Raw genomic sequence first — 26,807 nt, 5'->3', positions numbered from 1 at the left:
CCAAAAAATTTGTTTTAAGGAGGTAAAGGAAAAGGAGAAGGATAAAGAAAGAAGGAAGAGGAAGAGGAGGAGGAGGAGGAAGGAAAAGAGAAGAAAGAAGAAGGAGGAGGAGGAGGAAGAGGAGGAGAAGGAGGAGAAGGAGAAAGAGGAGGAGGAGGAGGAGGAGGAGGAGGAGGAGGAGAAAGAGGTGGAGGAGGAGAAAGAGGAGGAGGAGGAGGAGGAAGAAGCGGAGGAGGAGGAGGAAAAGGAGGAGGAGGAGGAAAAGGAGGAGGAGGAGGAGGAAAAGGAGGAGGAGGAGGAAGAGAAAGAGGAGGAGGAGGAGAAGGAGGAGGAGGAGGAAGGAGGAGGAGGAGGAGAAAGAGGAGGAGGAGGAAGAAGAGGAGGAGGAGGAGGAGAAGGAGAAAGAGGAGGAGGAGGAGAAAGAGGAGGAGGAGGAGGAGGAAGAAGAGAAGAAGAAAGGAGGAGGAGGAGGAGGAGGAGGAGGAGGAGCTCCATACCCTCAATTGGAGTCAAGGAATTACCCAGGGCCTTGGGCTCATCTCCCACGTAGCCTTTCTCTGTAGCGTGCCTGTCATCTCTTTGTGCTTTATGCTAACTCCAGTCCCTCTTCACTGACTGCCACTTAGAAAAACCAACCAGAGCACTTTATAGAGCTGGCATGACTGAAATGTGTGTGCCATGAAGAGCACTGAGAGCACATTAAATGCTAAAATGGAACTTTCCCCTCCATTAGTGGCAACAGGTCTTCAATTCCTACCATCAGAAACTCCTCCCTTTTACCCCACAAGCAACAGCTTCATATCATGCCACTTGTCACTGTCACTGTCATCCCGCTAATCATTGTTTTACTCAAGTGGGAGTCAGTAGCATCTCCCTTTGTCCCATAAATTGTAAACTTTATGCTCTCTCTCTCTCTCTGCAGATGCGGCATGCCAGCTGGATGTCCTTGGGCATGATGGTGACGTGCTTAGTGGGGATGGCGCAGAGGTTGGTGCCCTCAAAGAGCCCCACCAGGTAGGCCTTGCACATCTCCTGCAGTACCGTGAGGGCTGAGCTCTGGGAGCGCAGGTCGGTCTTGAAGTCCCGTGCGATGTCACGCACCAGCCGCTGGAATGGCAGCTGGCAGATGAGCAGTTTGATGGACTTTTGGCAGTGGCGGATCTCACGCAGTGCCACGGTGCCAGGCTGGTAGCAGTGCGGCTTCTTCACGCTGCCCATGACTGGCTCGCTCTTGAGGGCTGCCTTGGTGGCCACCTGCTTGTGGAGCTCCTCCTCCTCCTCCTCCTCCTCCTCCTCCTCCTCCTCCTCCTCCTCTTCCAGCTTGGTGACTTGCATGCCATCTGCTTAGTACAAGCCCTCTCATTCTTCCCAACTCAGCTGGAGACTCCTTCAGGGTTAGGGTAATGAGACCCATTTTAGCTACTGTTGTTGGCATATTTGGTACATCACCGGTAGCTTGCCAGGCTCTGCCGTGTGGGTTGGATACCCCTTAGTAGCTTGCTGGGCTCTCTGGGGGAGTGGGGAGAGGTGGAGGCTTTTGGGGCGATCTCGAATCATCCCTGCCAATTAACCCTCACACATCCCTCGAGAACCTCACTGCTGTCTGGAGCACCCTCTTTTCCACCTGCTCTTGGCTTCTCTCTCCTTTTCCCCTAATTCTACTTGATATTGGGGCTGAGCTCTCGAGCTGCTGAGCTGAGGAACTAAAGAAGAAGAGTTCCGGACAACTCACAGTGCAATAGGTCTGGAAGGGAAAAGCAGCTGACGAAGGCTCTACAGCCAGAGTCAACACCAAGAGCTCCCAATGCCATAGCTCCAATGGTGCCCCCCCAGACCAGTAGAAACCATAGTTCAAGGCCCCCAAGATTGTCTCTGAGCCCAGAGAAACCTATTAACCCCGCAGCCAGTGTTGCTTCTGCAAATTGAATATCACTGACACTACTCAATCATTTCCGCCCTGTGCTAGAGCAGCCTCCGCCTCCTTCTTTTATTTTTTTTCTTTTTGGGTCACACCCAGCGATGCACAGGGGTCACTCCTGGTTCACGCACTCAGGAATCACTCCTGGCGGTGCTCGGGGGACCATATGGGATGCTGGGAATCGAACCTAGGTCGGCTGAGTGTAAGGCAAACGCCCTACCCACTGTGCTATTGCTCCAGCCCCAGCTTCCTCCTTCTGTCATCATTAGTTCCCACTTTGGAGATGAAGGCCTCTGACCACCACACCCATCTTGGTGCCCATCTAGTGCCCTAGGTGCAAAGATGCCTAACAAAAATGCCTCTCTGACTTTTGGCTTCTGTTTGGCATCATCCCAATAGTGTGGGAACGTGTCCCACACTGGAAAAGGATTATTGTCTGGCAGCAGAAGTTAAAGCTGTCAGATCTGGGATTGATTCTGGTACCACATGGTCTCTTGAGGTCAGTCCAAATGTTAGCACCTGACGTGTTAGCGCTCTGGTCTGCTTGAAGACTTTATGCTTACATAGAAAGTTAAATAGTTCATTAATAATTTCACATTTGTTACTAGTCACAAAAGATTGAGTTCAGTAAAATCACTGTCACTGTCCCTGTCCTCCCGTTGTTCATCGATTTGCTCAAGCAGGCCCAGTAACGTCTCCATTGGAGACTTTGTTGTTACTGTGTTTGGCATATCGAATACATCACGGGGAGCTTGCCAGGCTCTGCCTTGTGGGCGAGATACTCTCGGTAGCTTGCCGGGCTCTCCAAGAGGGGCGGAGGAATTGCCCCTGGGTTGACCAGGTCGGCGGCGTGCAAGGCAAACGCCCTACCACTGTGCTTGAGTTCAATAAAATAGATGGATTAAACAAAGTTTTCTTTTTTAAAAAATCTTTTATATACAACTCCTAGAAGATTTAAAGTTATAGATGTGACTCAAATAATGCTTACATTAATGCTACCTATACACTTCAATGCACCTATAATGTTCAGTATCTTAGCAGCCCATTTTCTACCTGGAAAATTCATATCCAAAATGAGAAAAAGCTTTTGAGACAACATGCCTTTTAAATGATGACATTTCACAGGAGAAACTTAATTTTCTATGTGTCTAAAGATTAGAATCCAAAAATTGCGATTTATTTCTGCAAACTGAGTTCCAGCACAGCAACATACAACTAAAACATTTTCTGATTGTCTTTGATAGAAGCACATTTGAGAATGTAGGTTGTGAAATTGTGTAGAAGTGCTTAGTGACACGACTCACACGAATCATCCAGGCTTGCTTATTCATTAACTTTAAAAGATTATCCTAAAATCTAAACTTAAAATTCTCCTTGAAGATTCATGGATTGCTAGCATGCATTGCAGTCTCCTTCCCCACACATGGGAGAAACTCATTCTAATAGAGTCCTTCACAAATTCCTCGGAGTCTTCCAGAACTGTGTCAATATTGTCTCTTACCTTCTGTGCTGAAATCCCACCATCTCCTCAACGCTTCCATTATACTTATCACTAGTTAGCTTTTCAGCTGATGACAGTCATCCTTTGCCTCTGAACTATGAGCAATTGGAGGGGAAATACTCTAACTCAAATGGGCTAGAGCACATGCTTTGCACAGAGAAGGCCTAGAATTAATTCTAGCGGCACATTGTCCCTTAAACATTGCCAGAAGCAATCCCGAAGCACCACTGGGTGTTGTCCAAAACTACAAAACAAAAAACAAACTAACAAAAACACCAATATATATTATATAACATATAATATATAATATATGATATGCATATTATATATTGTTATTGTAACTGTTTTTGGCATATCGAATACACGGCGGGTAGCTTTCCAGGCTCTGCCATGCAAGCAGGATACTCTCAGTAGCTTGCTGGGCTCTCCGAGAGGTCTATCTATCTATCTATCTATCTATATCACAACCATCCTGTTATTCGTCGATTGCCTCGAGCAGGCCCCAGTAACGTCTCCTTCATCCTAGCCCTGAGATTTTTTTTTAAAAAGTGCCATATTCAAGGCTCTTTTGGGGTTAGGAGAATGAGACCCATCATTGTTACTGGTATTTGGCATATTGGGTACGCCACCAGGAGTTTGCCAGACTCTGCCGTGTGGGCAGGTTACATTCGGTAGCCTGCCAGTTTGTCCAAAGTAGGAATGAGATGATAAGATGTTGCGCGGCCGCGAATGCGAATGTGGCCACGCACTTCCGGGAGCTGAGTGTGATAATCTCTGGATCCTGGCCGTTGTTGGGGTTACACGGCAGTTGGTGGGTATAACTGTCTAGCTACTGGCAGGCAGGTCCAGTCCCAAACCATGCAGGCTTGGAGATCTCAGCCCCGGGTCCCACACACCTGAATTCCTCTGCCAGTTCTTTTATGCGTGAGGCTCATCCAAGTGTGTGGAGAGTGGTCCCAGCATGGCCTTGACTGGGGCCCGGAGGTCTTCAGCTGTTGGACCCTGGTGAGGACAGTATATATATATATATATATATATATATATATATATATATATATATATTCTCTGTATGATTTGTTGCCTACTATCTGAACTCCATCAAATTTGGTGTGGTAATTATGGAAAATGGATAGAGAGTGTCTTATAATGTATCCAGGAAAATGCTCACTCATGCATGAGGCTCAGCCCAAGCGTGTGGAACAATAACGGGTCTCATTCCCCTGACCCTGAAAGAGCCTCCAACACAGCACCGTTGGGAAAAATGAGTCAGGAGAGGCTGCTAAAATCTCTGGGCTGAGACAAATGGAGACGTCACTGGCACCTGCTCAAGTACATCGATGAACAACGGAATGACAGTGATACAGTGATATTATATATAATTTATAATATGTTCCTATCAGTGGAGTCATAATTCAGGTCTCAGATAAAATGTAATTTCTAGAAGGAAACATTTCCTGAAATTAACTATCACATTTCTCAAAACATGACAGAGTTCTCTTTCACAGCATCTCATCAGTGGTAAGGTAGTTACTTTGGGGGCTAAAACTTGCTTCCAGTGCCTTCCCAATCAGATCCACGAGGTTAGGCTAACCCTTTTGGTTCCTCCTCAACCTGGATATCTACAGATCATATAAATACAACATAATCAGCACAATGTAGTATTCAGAAGCTACTCTTAAAAGATTAGACATCTGATTTTTTTTAAATTTATAGCACAGCGGGTAGGGCGTCTGCCTTGCACGCAGCCAATATGGCCGACCCGAGTTCGATTCCTCCGCCCCTCTCGGAGAGCCCGGCAAGCTACCGAGAGTATTCGATATGCCAGACACAGTAACAATAAAGTCTCCAATGGAGACGTTACTGGGCCCGCTCGAGCAAATCGACGATCAACGGGAGGGCCTTTATTTTTTCATTAGTGAGACACCATGAGGTACAGTTGTAGACTTACAAATTTTTGTGCTTGGGTTTCAATTATACAATGATCAAATACCCATCCCTCCACCAGTGCCCATTTCCCACCACCACGGATCCCAGTATCCCTCCCAATCCCGTCCCCCCATCCCACCCTCCCTCTGTGGCAGGGCATTCCCCTCTAGACAGCTGATTTTTATCTGTTTAGACTTCTTCAGCAGGAGTTTGCAGATGCCCCAGGCTTCTACTCACTAACACTCTTTTACATCTGTAAGTTTCCTCAGGAAGGGTCATCGCCTCCTTTTGCTTGTCTTTGTGAGTCTCATCTGAACCTCATTCAGGACCGTCTATCCAACACCATCCATCTATATCCCGTTTCACACCCTTTCGTCCTATTTTCCACCCTAGCCACTGCCTCAGCATAAAGTTCTGTGCGAACTGCCGTTGGCTTTGTGAAGGGGATCATTTGTTAGTCTCTGGGCTTGGCCTTGGAGCTCTTCCATTATCTCTTCCCTGGTTCTCTGGCTCGAGGAGTCAAGTTCTGGGGAAACACTTGACACATAAACATGCGTAAGTCAGATCTCAGGGTGTTAATGCCGATGGGGCTACCCTTTGCCAATGTCCATGGCAACAAAACAGAAACACAGAGCACATGTGTGCAATCTTTATTCTTGAGCTTCTTTGGATGTGGTTTAACAAAGCATAACTATTCACCTTTGCATTGGCCACATCAGCTGGGCTTGACAGAAAACTTGTTTGTTGCAACGTTGAACATGAAAATGCTATGTGAAAACCTAAGTGAACAGGACAGAAATGGCCCAAAAAGGAACTCAGCAGAGGAAGGGGTGGTTTGGTGACTGATTCGAACTCACGAAGGAGGAAGGCTTGCTCTGGAGAAGTGTGGGAAGGAGGTGACCCAGCCACACAGTTGGGGTGCTCTGTTCTGCTTTGAGAAACAAGGTGAGCATAGGAGTGTGAACCTCCTCAACTGTGACTTGTGGCCACAAACAAATCAATGAGGGCCCTGGAGTGTCATTGAATCAACTTTGTGTCCCTTGTATTTCTCTCTAAAATTCAGAAGGAATGTCTGGAATTAAGAAAACTAAAATAGAATTTAGTCCTATACTATGTTCCTACATAGTTGGGGAGTTTCTTTTCTTTTCCTGTCTACTTTCCAATAAAACTTTCAAAGGAAGGAAGGGAGGGAGGGAGGGAAGGAGGGAGGAAGGGAGGAAGGCAGGAAGGCAGGAAGGGAGGGAGGGAGGGAGGGAGGGAAGGAGGGAGGAAGGAAGGTAAACAGAATTGACCTGCCAAAACTAAAACTAAAATAAGCTAGCCTGAACCTTGTAGGTATGGTCTGTAATAACATTTCTCTAGGAGGTTGGTTATAGTACCTTTTAGATGGATAAAGACCCTAGACCCCAGTCTGGACAGTTTTGGTGGAGACGATGACAGTGGGACCCTCCTTGACCATTTTCTTACCATTTTTCTCATTACTGTACAAACAGTCCACCCAATGGTATATCTCCACCATTTTCTGTACCTGTGATATATGTACATTTTATATTCCTTCACTTCATGTATCCATCATTCTCTCTCAGAAATATGCAAATGTCCTAATAACCCATTAAACATATGTAGAGTGCTGTATCTCCCTAACTCTACTAGGCATAAAACCAGACACCTATTGGTTTTGAAATCTGACTTAGTTATTCTGAGGTAGAACCCAGGGATCACAATGTTTTAAAAATATTCCAGGAATCTTGACAACATAATAGAGATGGCAGGTAGCCTGGATTCCTGTCCAAGAGTATACAGGTAAGCTGGTAAACTGGGCAAGTGAAATGATACATACATAGTTAATTTTAAATATGACAGCTATTAAAGGTGCTTTTAAAAATGCAAGAGTAATCGAAACTTTATAACAGAAAAATAAATTGGGGCCAGAGCAACAGTGATCCCCAGCACCCCATATGGTCCCCTGAGCATCACCACCAGGAATGATCCCTCAGTGTAAGGCCAGGAGTAAGCTCTGAGCACTGCTGGGTGTAGTCCAAAAACAAGAAATAGAAAAGGACAGAGAAAAAATTAAAAACCCTAAAACCCCTTAATTCTTTATATGAAGAATTGAAAATATCAAACCAAACTCTGCACAAACGTATGCCCCAGTGTTACAATTCAATGTTGTAGCAAGTACACAGACATTGACTTCATCCTTAATTTCCAATGCACTATATTCCATAACACAGTGAAACCGTGATTCATCTTGTCGATTCCTCAGGCAGATATTTGGTTGACTCTAATCTTTAAGTTTTACAGCAATGCTTTGTGCATGAATGTGCAGACAAGTTGTTCTGTAGAATAGGTTCCTAGATATAATCTGGATAGATTATTTAAATAGCTACTATCAAAATTTTCCCCCAACAAGGTCATCAAATTACATTCCCACTATCACGTATAATAATGCCTCTTCCCCTCACTCCCTGGTCTTTCTGGGTGTTATTAATTTGTCCAATATTAATCAATGATATTTTTCTGTTTTTAATGATAAACACATTATGATAGATAAAAGTCTTTTCTTTCTTGGGGGGGGGGGGCTGAGGCACATCCAGTACCTCTTAGGGATTACTTTTGCCTCTGTGATCATGGCTCACTCTTGGAAGGGCTTGGGGAACCATGTTGGGTGCTGGAAATCGAACCTGTGTTGGCTATATGCAAGGCAAGTGCCTTCCTTCTATCTTATCTTTCTTTCCCCACATAAATGTCTTTTTGTTTTTGTTTTTGTTTTATTAGTGAAACACCATGAGGTACAGTTGTAGACTTACAAGTTGTTGTGCTTGGGTTTCAGTTATACAATTATCGAGTACCCATCCCTCCACCAGTGCCCATTCTCCATCCCTACCAATCCCAGTATCCCTCCCACCCCCGATCCCCCACTCCACCCTGCCTCTGTGGCAGGGCACCCCCTTTTGTTCTATCTCTCCTTTTGGGTGCTGTGGTCTGCAGAAGAGACGTTGGGTGCAATCATGTTCGGTCCATAGACGACTTTCAGCAGGCATCTCCCATCCTGGGCAGATCTTCCCAGTACCCTTTATTTGGTGCTCCCTTCCCTATCTGAGCTGCCTTTACCCCTAGAGTGTGCAGCTGGCCTCTAAGCCATGAAGTGAACAACCTGGTATTTATGACAGCTACTCTTGGGTGTTAGTCTCTTATTTTGTTACTTTATGTTCCCCAGATGAATCCAATATTTCTATGTCTGTCCCTCTCTTTCTGACTCATTTCGCTTAGCATAATATTCCCACACAAATGTCTTTTATTGTATGTATTAGACCATAGCCTTTCTTCTTTGGCATGCTTCTTTATAGCCTCTTCTCTCTTAGCCCTTTAACTTCTTGTCTTTTATATTATTATTATTTTGTGTTTGCTGGCAGCATCCGAGGCCACAAATATTTTCCCCCAGTTTATTCATTTTTAATTTGCTTTGCAAAAGCATTCCATTTGTCCATTATATATGTGTCCACTATATCTGTGATGTTTGATACACACACACACACACACACATATATATATATCCACTATAGTCAAAAGTGTCGATTTTTTTTTGCTTTTTGGGTCACACCTGGCGATGCACAGGGGTTACTCCTGGTTCTGCACTCAGGAATTACTCCTGGCGGTGCTCAGGGGACCATATGGGATGCTGGGAATCGAACCTGGGTCGGCCGCGTGCAAGGCAAACACCCTATCCGCTGTGCTATCTCTCCAGCCCCAAAAGTGTCAATTTTCTTTCATGGCTTAGCAGATTTTACTTGTAAAAAATTTTCCTTATCCTAAGATGATAGAAGATATCCTGGTTATTTCCAGTAGAAAAGACTTGTTTCCAGCTATCATAGATTTGTTATTTACTAATTCATTTGATCACAAGTTCATATAAAAATAGCCATTTTATGTTCGAGATTAGTACCAGGAATTTTACTCCATGACTTGGAGGCCAACCACACATACTAGGGGAAAAGGGAGCTCAGATAAAGAGGAGAACACCAAATAAAGGGTGTTCGGAGGATCCTCCCAGGATGGGAGAAGCATGCTGAAAGTAGACTCTAGACCAAACATGATTGCCACTCAATGTTTCTTTTGCAAACCACAACACCCAAAAGGAGAGAGAGAACACAGGGGAATGCCCTGCCACAGAGGCAGGGTGGGATGGGGGGATGGGGAGGTGGGAGGGATACTGGGATCCGTGGTGGTGGGAAGTGGGCACTGGTGGAGGGATGGGTGTTTGATCATTGTATAATTGAAACCCAAGCACAAAAATGTGTAAGTCTGCAACTGTACCTCATAATGTCTATTAAAAATTTTTAATAAAAAAATAGTCATTTTACTGATGACTTTAAATAGAGTACTTACTTCCAAGTGATCATATAACTAATTCAAGTGATCGTATAACTGATCATATAACTAATCCGCAGATGGATTTAGAGGTTGCCTCCTTTCTCTTATGACTGTCTAAAGCAATTATAATATCTGAAGTCTTAAAGTACTAGAAAGACAAAACTTTCCTTATCAATTTTTAGGTTTTTTGTTTTGTTTTGTTTTATTCTTAGTTTCTTGTTTTCAATGTGGCACCAGAGGTCAAACCACATGAAATATATGTTTTTACCATTGAACTACATCTCTGATTTTAAAAAAATCTTCTCTGCTTTTCTCCAGATAGATTTAGAATTCTCATGTCAGGTTCTTGAGCAAAATCTTCTTGGAATTTTTATTTAAATCACATTTTAACGGTCTACTAACATGGGAGAATTGACATTTTTGCAGCATTTGGTATGCCATGCAGTTACAGACTTGTATTTGTTTTTTAACACACACACATATCTTTTTCTTCACAAACATAGACCTACTTATCTCTTGTTAAATTTATTCTGAATTATGTGTGTGTGCTATATATTGTGGTTACAGAGCACGTTAATACAGAACTTCTCAATATTAACACTGTCTTAGCAAACTTTTGTGTAGGCCAAACTTTTCAGGAAAAAAATTACTCAGTATCCTACCCCTTCCCTGAACTCTATCTTTTTAAAGCTAATCAAGAGAAAGTACCTTCAATTGCACTGAGGCTACTAGTACATTCCTGGATTGTTACAACATACCAAGGAATGTGGTATCACTCTCTTTGGGCAACATTGTTCTAGCCAATAAGACAGATTTAATATATCTTTCATCAAATAACCCAGTTTCTCAGATTCATAAAGTCTAATTCATTTTCTTTGGAGTTATAGAGCTTTGATTTTACAAGTCACTCCTAATGTTTCTCTTTTCAATCACGAAACTATTGAGTATGTATTAGAGAAAATTATAGACACAGGGAAAATAAACTAACCCACAACCAAGGACAACTATTCTTATTTTAATTGTATCAGTTTTTATTCTTTTTATGCATTCATAGCTCTTGGTATATAATTGTAATCATGTAGTTGATTAGTTACAAAGAATACATGTAAAAGAATAAAGTTATAAAGAATACATTTATTCATTTTTTTTTCTTTTTTCTTTTTGGGTCACATCCAGCAATGCTCAAGGTTAATCCTGGTTCTGCACTCAGGAATTACCCCTGGCAGTGCTCAGGGGACCATATGGAATGCTGGGAATCAAACCCGGTTGGCCCCGTGCAAGGCAAACGCCCTATTCGCTGTGCTATCGCTCCAGCCCCTACATTTATCAATAAATGTATTCAATAATAAATTGAATAAATGTGTTCAATAGATCAGAGCCATTTTGCTTGAAGTTCAAGTATTTTACATGTAATTGTTACGAACGGGTAAACATGCCAGTGTAACTTCTGCTGCTGAGGTGATGGCACTCACAGTTCAGTTCCATCTTTCTGCCAACCTGACTTGCGGGCACGTCAACCTCCCAATTATAGCTCTGCAGAGAAAGGCTTCCTCTTGCACCACACATAGCTACTGATCTCACCGCACAGTCAGCTGGTCCATTTCGGGCTCTGCCAGACCCGCTCTTACGGCACAGATGACGTGGAAGTTGCTAGGACTTTGTAATCCCATGTAAAAGGCTGAACATGATTGACAGAACTGAGATTTCCAAAGAACTTCTCAAAACCGCCTTGCAAGAGGTTCTCATCGACACAAACAAGTGCACAATTTGAACTTGCACCGTTGATTTGAAAACACTACTTTGAAGAGATATCTGTACCCCCATGTTTATAGCAGCATTGTTTGCAATAACCGAAAAATGGAATCAACCCAAATGCTAACCAGATACAGTGGCTGTGATGGAGTGGGCTCGGGTGACGGTGGGGGAAAATATAGACGAGAATGGGCAAGGACAATGGTGGCATATCTTGAGAGGATCAAATGACTTTCGTCCTTCCTCTGCTTAATGTGGTGTGTCAGGTTCATTGATTTCGGTAAGTTGAACCACCCTTTCATCTCTAAATTAAATCTCACTTGACCGTGGTATAGAATTCTTTTCAGATATTGTTCAGATTTGGTTTGTTAGTATTTTGTTGACCATTTTGTTGTGCCAGTGATTAAATCCAGGGTCTCCTCTATGTGGCACAACTGCTCTACTGCTGACCCACATTCTGACCCTTGTAAAAGATTTTTGTGTCTATTCATATCAGCTATTTCTATTTCTTCGAAATAGCTAAGAGGACGAAGAACCTCCGGCTCCGGGCACATCTCTTTGATTCCACTGTTCTTCCCGCATTAACATATGCCTCAGAGACCTGGGCCCTACGCAAACAGGATGAGAACGCTATTCAGGTCTCCCAAAGAGGAACTGAAAGAGCTATGCTTGGGGCATCACGTTTCACTCAAATGAGAGAAAGAATCCGGAGTTCTGACATCCGTCGACGATCAAGAATCAGGGACGCTGCCTCGTTTGCCAAGGTGTCAAAAATCAGATGGGCTGGTCACGTAATGAGAATTAAAGACAACCGCTGGACTAGAGCTGTTACTGACTGGATTCCACAGGTGGCCGCCCACCTACCAGATGGTCAGACTTCTTCGTCAAGATCATGAATGATCGGTTTGAGGCTCTTCATGTTCCCAGAGCGAACAGATGCCATTGGGCTACACTAGCACGCAACAGGGACAAATGGAGACGTTACTGGCACCCGCTGGAGCAAATCAACGATTATCGGGAAGTCAAGTGATCAAGTGATCATATCAGCACTATTAGCTTGTCATATTTTTTTTGTGTGATGTCCTGTGATGTTAGAGACAGGTTAATACTGACTTCATAAAATGAGTTTGAAAGTCTTTCCTCATTTTCAATTTTACAAAAGGGTTCGAAAACAATAGGTATCAACTTTTCTCTGAAAGTTTGGTAAAAATCTCTTGTGTAAGGCAACTGATTCTGAGCTTTTGTTTCAGGGATGCTTCTGGTTACTCTTCCATTTTATAGTTCCTGATGGGTTCCTCGTTTTTTTTTTTTATTATTATTATTTCTTGCCTGATTTCAGTCTTGGAATGTTGTATGATTCTAAGAATTTGCCATTTATTCTAGGTTGTCCAATTTGTTGTCATCAAATTGTTCATAATAGTCTCCTTTTTGATCTTTTTGTATGGTTCTGTAGATTTGGTCCTCTTTGCTTCTCTCCACACGTATTCTCCTCAGTGAAGTGAGAATCACCTCCCTGACCCCTCTAGTACAGTTCATGTTGGTCTCTGGGGTGCAGAAAGAGCTTAAGTCTCTCCTAGAGTTGTAGTAATTTCTTTTTTTGGGGGGGTCACACCCAGCGATGCTCATGAGTTATTCTTGGCTTTGTACTCAGGAATTATCCCTGGCGGTGCTCAGGGGACCATATGCAATGCTGGAAATCGAATCTGGGTCAGCCGCATGCAAGGCAAATGCCTTCCCCACTGTGCTATCGCTCCAGCCCTCTGTAGTACTTTCTCAGTGTCACATATTTTTATTTTTAAATTTTATTTAGCATTGCAGCACTGTCCTCCCATTGTTCATCGGGCCCAGTAACATTGTGAGACTTGTTACTGTGTTTGGCAAATCAGATACGTCACAGGTAGCTTGCCAGGCTTTGCCATGTGGGCGAGATACTCTCGGTAGCTTGCTGGGCTCTGCGAGAGGGCAGAGGAATCGAACCCTGGTTGGCCAAGTTGGCCATGTGCAAGGCAAAAGCCCTACCACTGTGCTATCCTTCTTCTTCTTCTTCTTCTTCTTCTTCTTCTTTTTTTTTTTTTGCTTTTTGGGTCACACCTGGCGATGCACAGGGATTACTCCTGGCTCTGTACTCAGGAGTAACTCTTGGCGGTGCTTAGGGGACCATATGGGATGCTGGGAATTGAACCTGGGTCGGTCGCGTGCAAGGCAAATGCCCTACCCGCTGTGCTGTCTCTCCAGTCCCCTGTGCTTCTAAATGTATCCGTGTATCCTTCTAACTGGACTTATCATTAGACATTTGAGATTTTTACAATTCTTGGTTATTAAAACAGTGCTGCAGTAAAAATGGGTATATTCATATCTTTTGAATTAATTTTTTGTGTGTTCATGGGATAGATTCCAAGGAGTAAAATTTCTGGATCATACGGGTGTTTTCTATTCTTAACTTTTGAGCAGTTGCTATACTCTTTACAATGGAGAATGAATCAGCTGACATTCCCACCAAAAGTGTGTGGGAATTATTATTTTTTTTTATCACATCCTGCCAATAGTGGTTGCTCCTGTCCTTTTTGATGTAGGTTATTCTCACTGATGTGAAGTGATATCTCATTGTTATTTTAACTTGATTTTCTTGGTAATTAGTGATGATGGACACCTTTTTGTGTCTATTGACCATCTGTGTGTCTTAAAGGAAGTGTCTGTTTAGCTCCTTGCCTTATTTTTTTTTATGTAGGAGTACTACTATTTATTCAGTCACTGATTAACTGATTGAATTGTGCATGAACTCCACCTTACTTTTTTTTTCATTTTTTTCTAATTTTATTTATTCAATCACCGTGAGAGCAATTACAAAGCTTTCGGGTCTAAGTCTCGGTCATACAATGAAACACCCATCCCTTCACCAGTGCCCATTCTCCACCACCAAAAACCCCAGTATACCCCCATCCCACACCCTCCCCCTACCTGTGGGGCAGATGATTTTCACAATACTCTCTCTCTACTTTGATCATATTCACTATTTCGACACCAGACCCAGAATTATTATTTGAGATTTTACCCCAACACTCAGATCTGCTGAAAAGGCAACGATAGACAATTTGTGTTCTATTGCTGGTTATGAATAACATATGATGTCGCATGGCTGCAGTGGGGCCATGTGATTTTGAAATTCTGAAATTTTAACACTTAAATCTGGAGGGATTTCTGCCAAAAGCCGCTGGGTTTCGAGATTTGCTCTTGAGTCTCTGGGATCATGGCCGTTGAGCAGCTTGATCAGGAGCCAGAGAGGCCGTTCGTGGGCGATGACTTGGGGTCTCGTTGGGGTGGGGAGGACAGGACCGGCTCCACCTCCATCCCATGAGGCCCTGTGTGTCTCATCACTGGGGGCCCAAACCTGACTGTCCAATGGCCTCTGAAGGATGGTGGCCACTGGGCTGCTGGCGGGAACAGGCCAAGGCACGAAACCTATTCCCACCTGGGTTGGCCCAGCACTGGTAACCTACTGCAGGGACCGGACGGATTTCTGCCAAAAGCCGCTGGGTTTCAAGATTTGTTTCTGAGTCTCTGGGGTCATGGCCATTAAGCAGTTCAATCAGGAACCAGAGAGGCCTTGCCTCCAGTTATATAGCTGAGCCGGAGGTGGTTTGTGGGTGTGTCTCCCACATACCTAACTTTTGTCCGTTTACTTTCTTAGTAAACTTTGCCCCAAGTTTTTGGGGTCTGACCAAAGGCACAGCAGCAATTTTGGGGTATCTGGAAGTCTGAAGGCGCCATCGGGCTGATGCACTCGCCTCACAGGTACAGATTGACCTGCTGGTAGCACCATAACCCCTCGCTCCATTTTTTGATGGTGTTGCTTGTTTTAGTGATTTTGACTTTTGTCATTGCTTTACATACCTTGGATAGCATCCCTTTGTCCAAATGTATGGTGCACAGAATTTTCTCCTACTCAATAGATGTCTTTTTGTTTATTTCTCAGGGCAGTAACTTTTTTATTTGATGTAGTCCCAATTATTTATTTTTTGCTTTTGTTTCCTTTATCAGTGGTATTGAATCATTGCAGTCCATACCATGGAGTGTTCTGCCTCTGTCTTCCTCAATTTTATGGATTTGGCTCTACTATAAAAGTTGTTTAATTCATTTTAAATTTGTTTGTACATAGTGTGAGTAAGGGGTCAAATTTCTTTATGAGACAAATTATTTTTTCAACATCATTTGTTAAACAGAGTACTTAACTTCTTTCTTGTAAATTAACATTTCAAACATCAATTCTATTCCATTATATGAATTTATTATAGTGCCAAACTGTTTTCATTCCTATAGCTTTGTACTATAAAATCAAGGAATGCGATACCTCCCATAGTTTTTCCTCTCATAATCGATTTGGTTATTATGGGATTTCTGTGGGTCCATATAAATTTTAGTTGTGTATGTTCTGTGTCCTTGAAGAATAAATACCATTGAAATTTTGATAGGGATTGCATTACATCTGCATAATGATTCAGATAAGATGATTATTTTAACATGTTAATCCTTCCAATTCATGAACAGGGAATATTTTTTCATTTCCTTATGTGTTTTTTCTATTTTTTAAAATAGTGACATAGCTTTTGATGTATAAGTCATTCACTACTTTTGCTAAGTTGATTCCTAGGTATTTAATGTGTTTGGACAAAGACGTTTATGTTTGATTTTGTGGTCTTCTACTTTATTGTACTAATTTACTGTTACGAAAAGATTTTTGTAGATTATTTTGGGTCTTCTGTGTATGTTTCCATGACATCTGAAAAAAAGGTGAAAATTTAAGGGATTTCCCTTGGATTTGTCTATTCTTAATTTTTTGTCAAATACACACTGTTATAATTGTAATGTTTTTGGATTATGTTTTGATATCTGGGATGGCAATTACTCATTCATGCATTTTTAAGAATTTCTTATTAATCTAGTGAATTGTATCTCTCACACTTAATAAAGTTTATCTTCCATGTGACCGTTTTAACCATTTTGAAAAATTTCTTGAGATAATCTTCTCATTAGTTTGATTGGCATATTTACTCTTCATGAATTTGAGAAGTACAAACATCTTTAAATGCTGAGTCATCCAATGTTTTGACCCTGCAGTTCCTAGGGTGTTATTTTTGTGGCTTAAAATAAAGCCATAATATCTTTTTCCATTACTTTATCAAGTTTATTATAGCTGGTTGTAGCTGTTATTTATAGCCACCTCTCAATATCACCCTAACCTCTTTCCATCCTTCCTTTCCATTCCAATTAAAATATTATCCTCTCCAAATTCCCTAGGCCTTGTGATTAAGTTCTGGACAATGAAAGCTTGACTCGGATTAACTTTATTAACACCATGGTTTATGAAGTTGTTCATAATATAGTTGTTTAGGGCATTCAATGATCCAACACCAATTCCACTACTGGTGTGACATTTCCTCCATCATTGTCTCCCGTTTCCCACCCCCTCTCCCTAAGCCTCCCCCCTCGGCAGGCACAAAATAATTTATTTTATATTGCTTGTTACAACAAAATGCAAGTTGAATTACTAAAAAATAGTTTAGTAAAAAAATTGTGAAAATTGTTATATCTCACAATGGGGTATTAAAAGTCACCGTTGCTAGTTGAGCCTTGTGTTATCTTTGTTTATTGAGCTTAGTTGGCTTCTACGCTACTTTCACATATAATTTGCTGCACTCCTACTGGGCTGTCAGTATTGTGAGATTTTGAGGTATTGAGCTGCTGGGGCTGAGATCTCCAAGCCTGCTTGGATTGGGGCTGAATGTCCTCCACTCAGATCCTCTTTATTCCAGTGGGCAGGGGTCACACCCACCAACTGACCCCCTGGAGCCATGTAATCCCATCAACAGCCAAGACCCAGAGACTATAAAACCCAACTCCCAGAAGTGCTCAGCCGTGAATTATCTCATTCCTATTTTGGACAACCTGGCAGGCTACCGAATGTAACCTGCCCACACGGCAGAGTCTGGCAAACTCCCCGTGGCGTACCAAATGTGCCAAATACCAGTAACAATGATGGGTCTCATTCTCCTAACCCTGAAAGAGCCTTGAATCTGGCACTTTCTAAAAAATCTCAGGGCTAGGACGAAGGAGATGTTACTGGGGCCTGCTCGAGGCAATCGACGAACAACAGGATGGTTGTGATCCTGATCGTGAGCTGCCATCAAAGGCTGTGAAACTGGGCGGTTGTTTACATGACAACTGCTGCAGGGATATGGGGAGAGTTATTGCAACTTCCAGCATTATTGGGGTGGGGGATTGCGGTTGGGTGATGGCTGCATGCACCAACTCTGAGAAGAACCCAGAAGGAGCATCTTTTATTTTAAAGAGAGTTTCCTTATTTGAGGTAAGCGATTACTATCTCTTTTCTTTTCTCTTTAGAATATTATCTCTACTTAGACATTTCAAGTCTTTCTAGATTTACCTTAACTTTTTTTCTAGAAATATATCTTAAGATTATTTAGATTTTTAAATATAGTGACTGTAGTGTCTTCTTCAATTGTTCATTCCCTATTGCATTTATAACTGTAGTCTTTTAAAAAGGACCCCAATGCGGCTTATACACCATCTGAGATGGTGTTAGCAGGTGGTTACAGAAATCCAGGTAAGTCCTCAAGTTTTTCAAAACTCTTAACACTGCTTGATGATCTCCTCAGTGCTAGCGGAAATGAAGAAGCATATTTGTTTTGCATCACAAAATTGATGGAAAAACATTAAATAATTCAACTAGAATGGAAGGAATTAAGAAATAATAGAATCACAGTAGCGAAAGTGAAGAACTTGAAAACTTATTTCGAGGATGCAAAAATGCACAGTAGAAATGACATCTGTACCCATATGTTCATTGCAGCATTGTTCACAATAGCCAAAATCTGGAAACAACCCAAGTGCCCTAAAACAGATGACCGGTTAAAGAAACTTTGGTACATCTACACAATGGAATACTATGCAGCTGTTAGGAGAGATGAAGTCATGAAATTTGCCTATAAATGGATAGACATGGAGAATATCATGCTAAGTGGAATGAGTCAGAAAGAGAGGGACAGACATAGAAGGAAGTCTCTCATTTGTGGAGTGTAAAACAACATAACATGAGGCTGACACCAAGGATACTAGAGACACGGGACAGATAGAGTGCTTCATAGCTGGAAGCCTGCCTCAGGAGCAAAGAGGAGAAGGCAGCTGGAATAGAGAAAGAATCACTAAGAAAAAGAGGGCTGGAGGAATCGGTCGGGATGGGAGATGTGTGCAGAAAGTAGATAAAGGATGAAACATAATAACCTCTCAGGGTCTGTATTGCAAACCATAATGCCCAAAAGTGGAGAGAGGTTATGGGGAATCATGTCTGCCATGGAGGCAGGGGGAGGGTGGGAAAGGGGGGTTATACCGGGGACATTGGTGGTGGGGAATGTGCACTGGTGGAGGGATGGGGGTTTGATCCTTGTGTGATTGTAACCCAAACATGAAAGCTTGTAACTATCTCATGGTGATTCAATAAATTTTTTTAAAAATGTGAGTATTTTAAAATATGAAAAAAGAAGTTAAAAACTAAATCAGTTTGCTTGGAGACAAGATATCTCCAAAAAAGAAAGAAAGAAAGAAAGAAAGAAAGAAAGAAAGAAAGAAAGAAAGAAAGAAAGAAAGAACCAGCCTCTACCACCCTCCAAATAGTCGATGATTTTCCAACAGAGCTGCACGCATACAAGTAACAGATGCTAGCAGTAAACCTGGTTTTTGAGCTTGCAATTCCATCCTTGCTCGTGTGGAAATGAGCAGAAAAATCTCCAAAAAGCAGCTGAAACTGTTCAAAATCTAGATGGGGCTTTGGCCACTTGGGATTGAGCCAATTTTGGTGAGTGAGTTCGCACCTGTTGCTCTGAAGACTCAGACAGCCATAATACCGAGGGAGCAGAAATATTTTTACTCTTGGGATAAACCAAGATTGGTGAGTGAAGTCACCAAATTTGTGAGTTTTAGTGGCAAGGCTGAACCGGAATTGGCATGTGTTTCACTCTTTTCTGAAAGGTCTCTCTGGAGTTGGAGAAATAGGACAGTAAGTAAGGCAGTTGCCTTGCAAGAGTCCAGTCAGCGTTCAATCTCCCCCAAACCACAGACGATTCCCACAGCCCGCCAAGAATGATCCCCAGCACAGAGCCTGGAGTAAGCCCTGAGCACAGCTGGGTGTGGCTCAGAACCAGATAAAACAATGCAAGTTCTCCTGTTAGCACACGACTGGATGTTTTTCAAATGGTCATTTCAGCTGTGGCACTGTAGCACAGTCCTCCAATTTGCTCCAGCGGGCACCAGTAACGTCTTCATTGTGAGACTTGTTGCTACTGTTTTTGGCATATCAAATATGCCATGGGGAGCTTGCCAGGCTCTGCCCTGCGGGTGGGATACTTTTGGTAGCTTGCCTGGCTCTCCGAGAGGGACAGAGGAATCCAACCCGGGTCGGCTGCGTGCAAGGCCAACGCCCTACCAGCTGTGCTATCGCTCCAGCCCAGTGATTTCAGCTACAGATTGATCATCCTTCATTAGTGCATTTTCAGATTCAGGCCTTAGTATGTACCACAAAGTATTTTTTTTTTAAAAATCAAACCTGAAGCTGAATTCAACCAGGTACAGGTTTGAATTTTATTTTTTAATACTTTGTGGCACATGCTATGGTCTGTATCTGAAAATGCACTAATGAAGGAAACAAATACCAAAGAGCTGATTATAGATTATTACTCGTCCTACTAACAGACACCACGGTAGTTTCCAAAGAGTCCTTTCTGCTTGTGCCTTTCCTCTTTAGTAATGAAATTTCCAACTGAGAGCTGAGCTACACTACGCTGCAGAACAGCGTTGGACAAAGGCCACACATTCCCAAGTCTTATCCTGGCTACCTCTGTGCATTTCTAGAATATTATAAATTGAGAAGCAAAGCTGTTTGCTTACAGTTGGCATGAAGTCAAGGCGTCTTCACTTGTTGCAAATAGTCCACCGCTGCTAAAAGAGGAATTCATTTCATCAGTTGCTAAGATTACTGACTCAGTGAGCACCAATTTAAGCTGTTTAAAAGCACACTAAAGTTAACCAAATAACTATGATACTGTAAAAGTAACACAGAGGAATGAAATAGATGCTTAATAAAAGAATCACGTTGTCTGCGTTGGTGTTCAGATGGTGAGCAGGAAGAAGCAGTAAGAAGATTGTACAGTCTGTTGGGACTTAATGCTGTGATGACTTCTGCTGCCTTGTAGCTTAAAGCCATGCAGTTTCTTCTCCCTCACACTTCTTGTTTTTATCTTCATTTTAAAAAGAAAAATTTTAATAATGTAGGAGTACTGCTATTTATCCAGCCATTGATTAAACTGATTGAATTGGGCTGGAGGTTTTTTTTATTCAGAATTTTAATTTAATTTAATTTTATTATTACTCCACCCCTTTTATTTATTTATTTATTTTTAAAAATTTTATTAGTGACACACCATGAGGTACGGTTGTAGACTTACAAACCTTCATGCTTGCATTTCAGTTATGCAATGATCGGGTAACTATCCCTCCACCAGTGCCCATTCTCCACCACCACGGGTCCCAGCATCCCTCCCACCACCTCCACCCAATTCCCCCCCTCACCCCGCCTCTGTAGGCGGGTATTCCCTTTTGCTCTCTCTCTCCTTCTGGGTGTTGTGGTTTGCAATAGAGTGGCCATCGTGTTCGGCCTGTAATCTACTTTCAGCATGCAACTCCCATCCCGAGAGGATCTTCCAAACACCCTTTACTTGGTGTTCCCTTCTCTATCTGAGCTGCCTTTTCCCCCCAGCATACGAGGCCGGTTTCCAAGCCGTGGAGCAGACCTCCTGGTCCTTATCTCTACTACTTGGGTGTTAGTCTCCCATTCTGTTACTTTATATCCCACAGATGAGTGCAATCTTTCTATGTCTGTCCCTCTCTTTCTGACTCATTTCACTTAACATGATACTTTCCATATTGATCCACTTACATGCAAATTTCATGACTTCATCTTTTCTAACAGTTGCATTGTATTCCATAGTGTTAGATGTACCAAAATTTCTTTAACCAGTCATCTGTTCTTGGGCACTCAGGTTTTTTTTTCCAAATTTTGGCTATTGTAAACAGTGCAGCAATGAACATACAAGTGCAGATGTCATTTCAACTGTACTTTTATGCCTCTCCGGGATATATTCCCAGGAGTGGCATTGCTGGGTCAAATGGGAGCTCAATTTCTAATCTTTTGAGAATCGTCCATACTGTTTTCCAAAAGGGCTGAACCAGTCAGCATTCCCACCAGCGGTGAAGGAGGTTCTCTTTCTCGCCATATCCACACCAGCACCAGGTGCTTTTGTTCTTTTGGATGTGGGCCAGTCTCTGTGGTGTGAGATGATATCTTATTGTTGTTTTGATCTGCATCTCCCTGATGATTAGTGATGTAGAGCATTTTCTCATGTGCCTTTTAGCCATTCGGATTTTTTTCTTTGAGAAAGTTTCTGTTCATTTCATCACCCCATTTTTTGGATGGGGTTGGATGTTTTCTTCTTGTGGAATTCAACCAGTACTTTGTATATCCTTGATATGAACCCCTTATGTGATGCTGGGGATCGAATCTGGGTTGGCTGCATGCAAGGCAAGGCACCTTACCTGCTGTACTATCACTCTGGACTATTTCTTAATTCTTAATCTTTGTATCTGAGGTGTAAGTGAAGACTAACAGGACAACAATGTTCCCCTGGGGGCCTTGGAACCTCGGTCTCTGAAAGGCCCGTTTTCTGGTCTTGCCCGGGGAGGATTCTCAGCTGGTTGTCCTGCAGCTCCTGAAAGTCCTTACTGCTCAGAAGTTCAGCCTTTTCCATCCTGCCTTGAGTGCAGTGCACAAGCCCAGGGAGGGTGGGATCAGCAGTCTTGAGTCTTCTGGCACTGTGGGTGAGTGCATGGAGGTTGTTGTTCCTGTCCCACTGAGGCCCACTGATTCCTATGGGACAGTGGACTCAGGCTCTTCTGCGCAAGGCAGTCTTCCTGTTCACCCATCCACTCCCTGAGACCGAAAGGTTTAAACATCTCTGGAATTACCTGTGGGGTGAGGAGTGAACTGCAGGCCCTGGGAAGGGAGGGGAGAAGCAAGTTTCCTTCTCTATACCTAGGATTCTATTCGATATGCCAAACACAGTAACAGGTCTCACAATGTTACTGGGCCCGCTCTTTGAAATCGATGAACAATGGGAGGACAGTGACAGTGACAGTGACTTAGGATTCTTAAACTGTTTCCACTAAGAACCTATTTTCACCCAAGAAATGCAACACAGGAGAATGATACCAGAAAACATTACATGGTTGATTGCGAATTTTTGGTCTCTGCAGGTTCAGAAACACTTTACATACAGTTGCAAAGATTTTCACAGCCCCACATTCATTCCCTAGTGTGGCAGGGGGCTGTGACACAGTCCAGCTCTCTCCATCCATGCATGGCCAGTGCATTGACCCATAGGTCAGTTGGTTGCAGGAAGTAGCTCTCAAGGCCTCAGGGAAGGTCTCTTTACATTTCTCTCTGGTCTCCAACCCTGTGGGATGAGCTCCCACCCCCAAGACGCATACCTGTGGGGCTGGAGCAATAGCACAGTGGGTAGGGCGTTTGCCTTGCACGCGACTGACCAGGGTTCGATTCCCAGCATCCCATTTGGTCCCATGAGCATTGCCAAGAATAATTCCTGAGCGCATGAGCCAGAAGTAACCCCTGTGCATCGCCAGGTGTGACCCAAAAAGAAAAAAAATAAGACCCATGCCTGCAAGCTTCTGCAGATTCCCATCCCCAGAATGAGCCATGAATTCAAATGGTATAGCTTCAGGTGATTTGGTATATGTTTCAGGTGCTGATCAGTTGAATTTAAAATAGGCCATGCACAAGGTGAGGTCAAGGGTGGGGATGTGGGTCATTAAAATACCTGCCTTGCATGTGTGAGACCCTGGGCTGTGTCCCTAGCACTGCAAAATTAATTAATTGGAAAAAAATGAGGGGTAGAGATGACTGGTTAAAGAAACTTTGGTACATTTACACAGTGGAGTACTATGTGGCTGTTAGAAAAGACGAAGTCATGGAATTTACATACAAGTGGTACTACATGGAAAGTGTCATGATAAGCGAAATGAGTCAGAAAGAGAGGGATAGACATAGAAAGATTGCATTCATCTGGGGAACATAAAGTAACAAAATGGGAGACTAACACCCAGGAGTGGCCGAAATTAGTACCAGGAATTTTGCTCCATGGCTTGGAGGCCAGCAGCACACACTAGGGGTAAAGGCATCTCAGATGGAGAAGGGAGCATCAAGTAAAGGGTATTGGGAGGATCCTCCCAGGATGGGAGAAGCATGCTGAAAGTAGACTACAGACCCAACATGATGGCCACTGCATTGCAGACCACAACACCCTAAAGGAAAGAGAGTGCAAAAGAGAATGCCCTGCCACAGAGACAGGGGGAGACGGGGTGGGGGGGGGCAGGGATACTGGGACCTGTGGTGGTGGAAAATGGGCAGTGGTGGAGGGATGGGTACTGGATCATTGTATAACTGAAACCCAGGCGCAAAAATTTGTAAGTCTACAACTGTACCTCATGGTGTCTCACTAATAAAAATTAAAAAAAAAAAGACGAGGGATCAAATGTATCCCAGTAAAGCAGGTTCTTGGATAATGTTCAATCAACATAGTTTTTTTTTTAGGGTTGATAAAGAAAATAAAATCATGCCAATGTTGATGGAATGATGCCACAATTATAGTGCAAGAAAAAAACCCATATAGTTCTGGTTTCAAATTTATCTGTGGAATAGAAACAGAACAAGGAAATAGTATCAACCAATCACAAACCCTTGGTCTAGGATTACAATATGTAATAACCCTCACTCCCAGCCCTTTTTATTTTATTTTATTTTATTTTTTTAATGAGAAACAACTGTTTTGGTGAGTGAGCTGAGGAGATAGTTCTGACAGTGCACAGGCCTTGCACACAGCTCACCCCAGTTCAGTCTCTGACACTCCATTACAGGTGATCCCCCCAAGCACTGCTGGGTGTGGCCCAAAAACAGAAAGGAAAAAAGAGAAAAGAAACAAACGTTGATGAGGGTGTGGAGGAAGAAAAAGGAAACCTTTGTTGGTGGGAATATAACTTGGTGATATCTCTATGAAGAATGGTAGAGAGAATAAAAATGAAAATAAAGTTCTTTCATTTACAGAATAAAAATGGAAATTTCATATAATCTAAGCACATGGGCATGAATAGACCTCTTACTGTCTAGTTCTTGCTCTTGGAGAACCTGGCAGGCTACCAAGAGTATCCTGTCTGCATAGCAGAGTCTAGCAAGTTCTCCGTGGCATATTCAATATGCCCAAATCCAGTAACAATGTTGGGTCTCATTCCCCTGACCCTGAAAGAGGCTCCAATGTGGCACTTGCTAAAATCTCAGGGCTAGGACGAATGGAGACGTTACTGGTGCCTGCTCGAGGAAATCGATGAACAACAGGATGACAGTGATACAGTGATTTGCCCAAATGTGATAGGATATGATCATTTTATTTTTCTCTTTTAACAAGGTAGGCCATACCCAGCAGGACTCCGGGCTTATACCTGGCTCTCTGCTCTGGGATCATTTCTGAGGTGCTTGTGGGGATTTAGGAGATACTGGTGATGGAACCAAAGTTGGCCATGTGCAAGAAAGCACCTTAACCCCTGACATTTCTCTTTAGCCCATTCTTTTAAAATTCTTGTTTACTAGGTCCCTATGTTTATAGACTACCAGCACAAATCTAGTTTCTCTCTTTCCTTAATCTGGAAATCAGCCTGTTACTTTACCATATCATGCTTCGATATTTTGGACCATCTGTCAACACAACCCAAAATTTGGTTCCTGACATGGAGTGGATACTATGAGAATTTCAACACCATGTCTGTGTGGTCGAATGGGATACTACCTGTTTGCAGTGACAGCAAGGCTAACCATATCAGAGAGAGCACTAGCTCTAGTGTTGGAAGGACTTCCATTCCAATCCCAGTTCTGGCATTTCATAGTTCATTCGGCTTTGGCCAACTTAGTCTCGGTCTCCATTTGATCATCTTTCCAACTGGGTGGCCATGTCTGATTGGCAGGTTCTTTTTCTGCCACTTTACCTTCTCCACCCTGTTTTGTGCCCAGAAGGGGTCAAGGAACTCCTTTGTCTCCTAGCTTCAATATGGGAAATTCTGAAGATTGGTTCACAAACCGGAACCCCTACAGGCTGTTTCAGACGCCCTCAAACACAGCCTCAGTGTCACTGCTGTGTGATTGTGTAGCCTTCAGTATACCACAGTAGCACCTTGACAGGGTCTGACTCTGATCTACTTTTACTCCTCAGCAGGGAGACCCTACTACTTAGATTTCCAGAACAATTTCATGTAAGTTCCTACTGTGATGCTGCTTCTGCTGTTCCCTACCAGGTTCTGCCTGTACATGAATAGATTCTGCCTTTTGGGAATGACATGGTTCAAATGCCGGAAGGCATTCCCTGCTACTCTACTCTCAAAACACGAGCTGCAAGAATCCCTAAATAACATCTATGTGGGGCTGGAGCGATAGTACAGTAGGTAGGGCGTTTGCCTTGCACGCGGTCAACCTGGGTTTGATTCCCAGCATCCCATAGGGTCCTCTGAACACCGCCAGGAGTAATTACTGAGTGCAGAGCTGGGAGTAATCCCTGTGCATCACCAAAAAGAAAAAAAAAAGTAACATCTCTTTTATCTTTCAACACTTCCTCACTCTTCTCTTTTAGTCATTTTACTCATCAAATTCTTAACAATCCCACCCCCTTCCTCAGTCACAGAAGATGCTCTGCCAACAATTCGTGTTTTGGTAATCAATGAAGACCATCAGCCAGTCGAAAGAGTGACTTCAGGGTGTCAGGAATTGACATTTTATGACCCTGTTTGGCAAGAACTTCTCTTCTCTGTTCTTCAGCCCTCTGACTAATTCTGATGTTTCTGTACAGTAGTGCTCAGGAGGAGGGAAAATGATGAGGAAAAACGTCATCTCTAATTTCTCTTTTGGATCATGGCTACTTATAGTCCATGACAAAATACCATCTAAAATTGTTCACCAGGGTAACTGCATGAGGGATGATTTATAGAACAGGTGGTAGGCCCTTGGGGGGGGGGGGGGAGGAAAAGTATAAAAAGAAATTTCTCTTTCTGCCTTCCAAGTAGGAAAAATAGAATGTCTCTTCTAAACTGGGGCCACTGATTCCCTTCTCAATATTAAGAACACTGTGGTAAGTGAGTATTTGTGACTCAATGATG

The 26,807-nt window shown here is 42.9% G+C and overlaps 1 protein-coding gene across 1 annotated transcript in view; it reads right to left on the bottom strand.

Moving 5' to 3' along the window:
- LOC130018221 (histone H3.3C-like) overlaps window positions 1–3,459 on the bottom strand; it is a 9,014-nt gene extending 5,555 nt beyond the window's left edge. Inside the window, exons 1-3 of the mRNA XM_056108991.1 lie at window positions 3,420–3,459; window positions 2,907–2,971; window positions 934–1,254 (exon numbers count right to left, since the gene is read on the bottom strand). Coding sequence (XP_055964966.1) covers window positions 934–1,254; window positions 2,907–2,971; window positions 3,420–3,459 — 426 coding nt within the window. The remainder of the gene's footprint in view (window positions 1–933; window positions 1,255–2,906; window positions 2,972–3,419) is intronic.
- Between the last annotated feature and the right edge of the window lie 23,348 nt (window positions 3,460–26,807).

The sequence above is a fragment of the Sorex fumeus genome, unplaced genomic scaffold (genome assembly GCF_029834395.1).
Source record: "Sorex fumeus unplaced genomic scaffold, SorFum_2.1 ptg000241l, whole genome shotgun sequence".
Classification (NCBI taxonomy): Eukaryota; Metazoa; Chordata; class Mammalia; order Eulipotyphla; family Soricidae; genus Sorex; species Sorex fumeus.
This window is presented reverse-complemented; position numbering and strand designations above follow the sequence as displayed.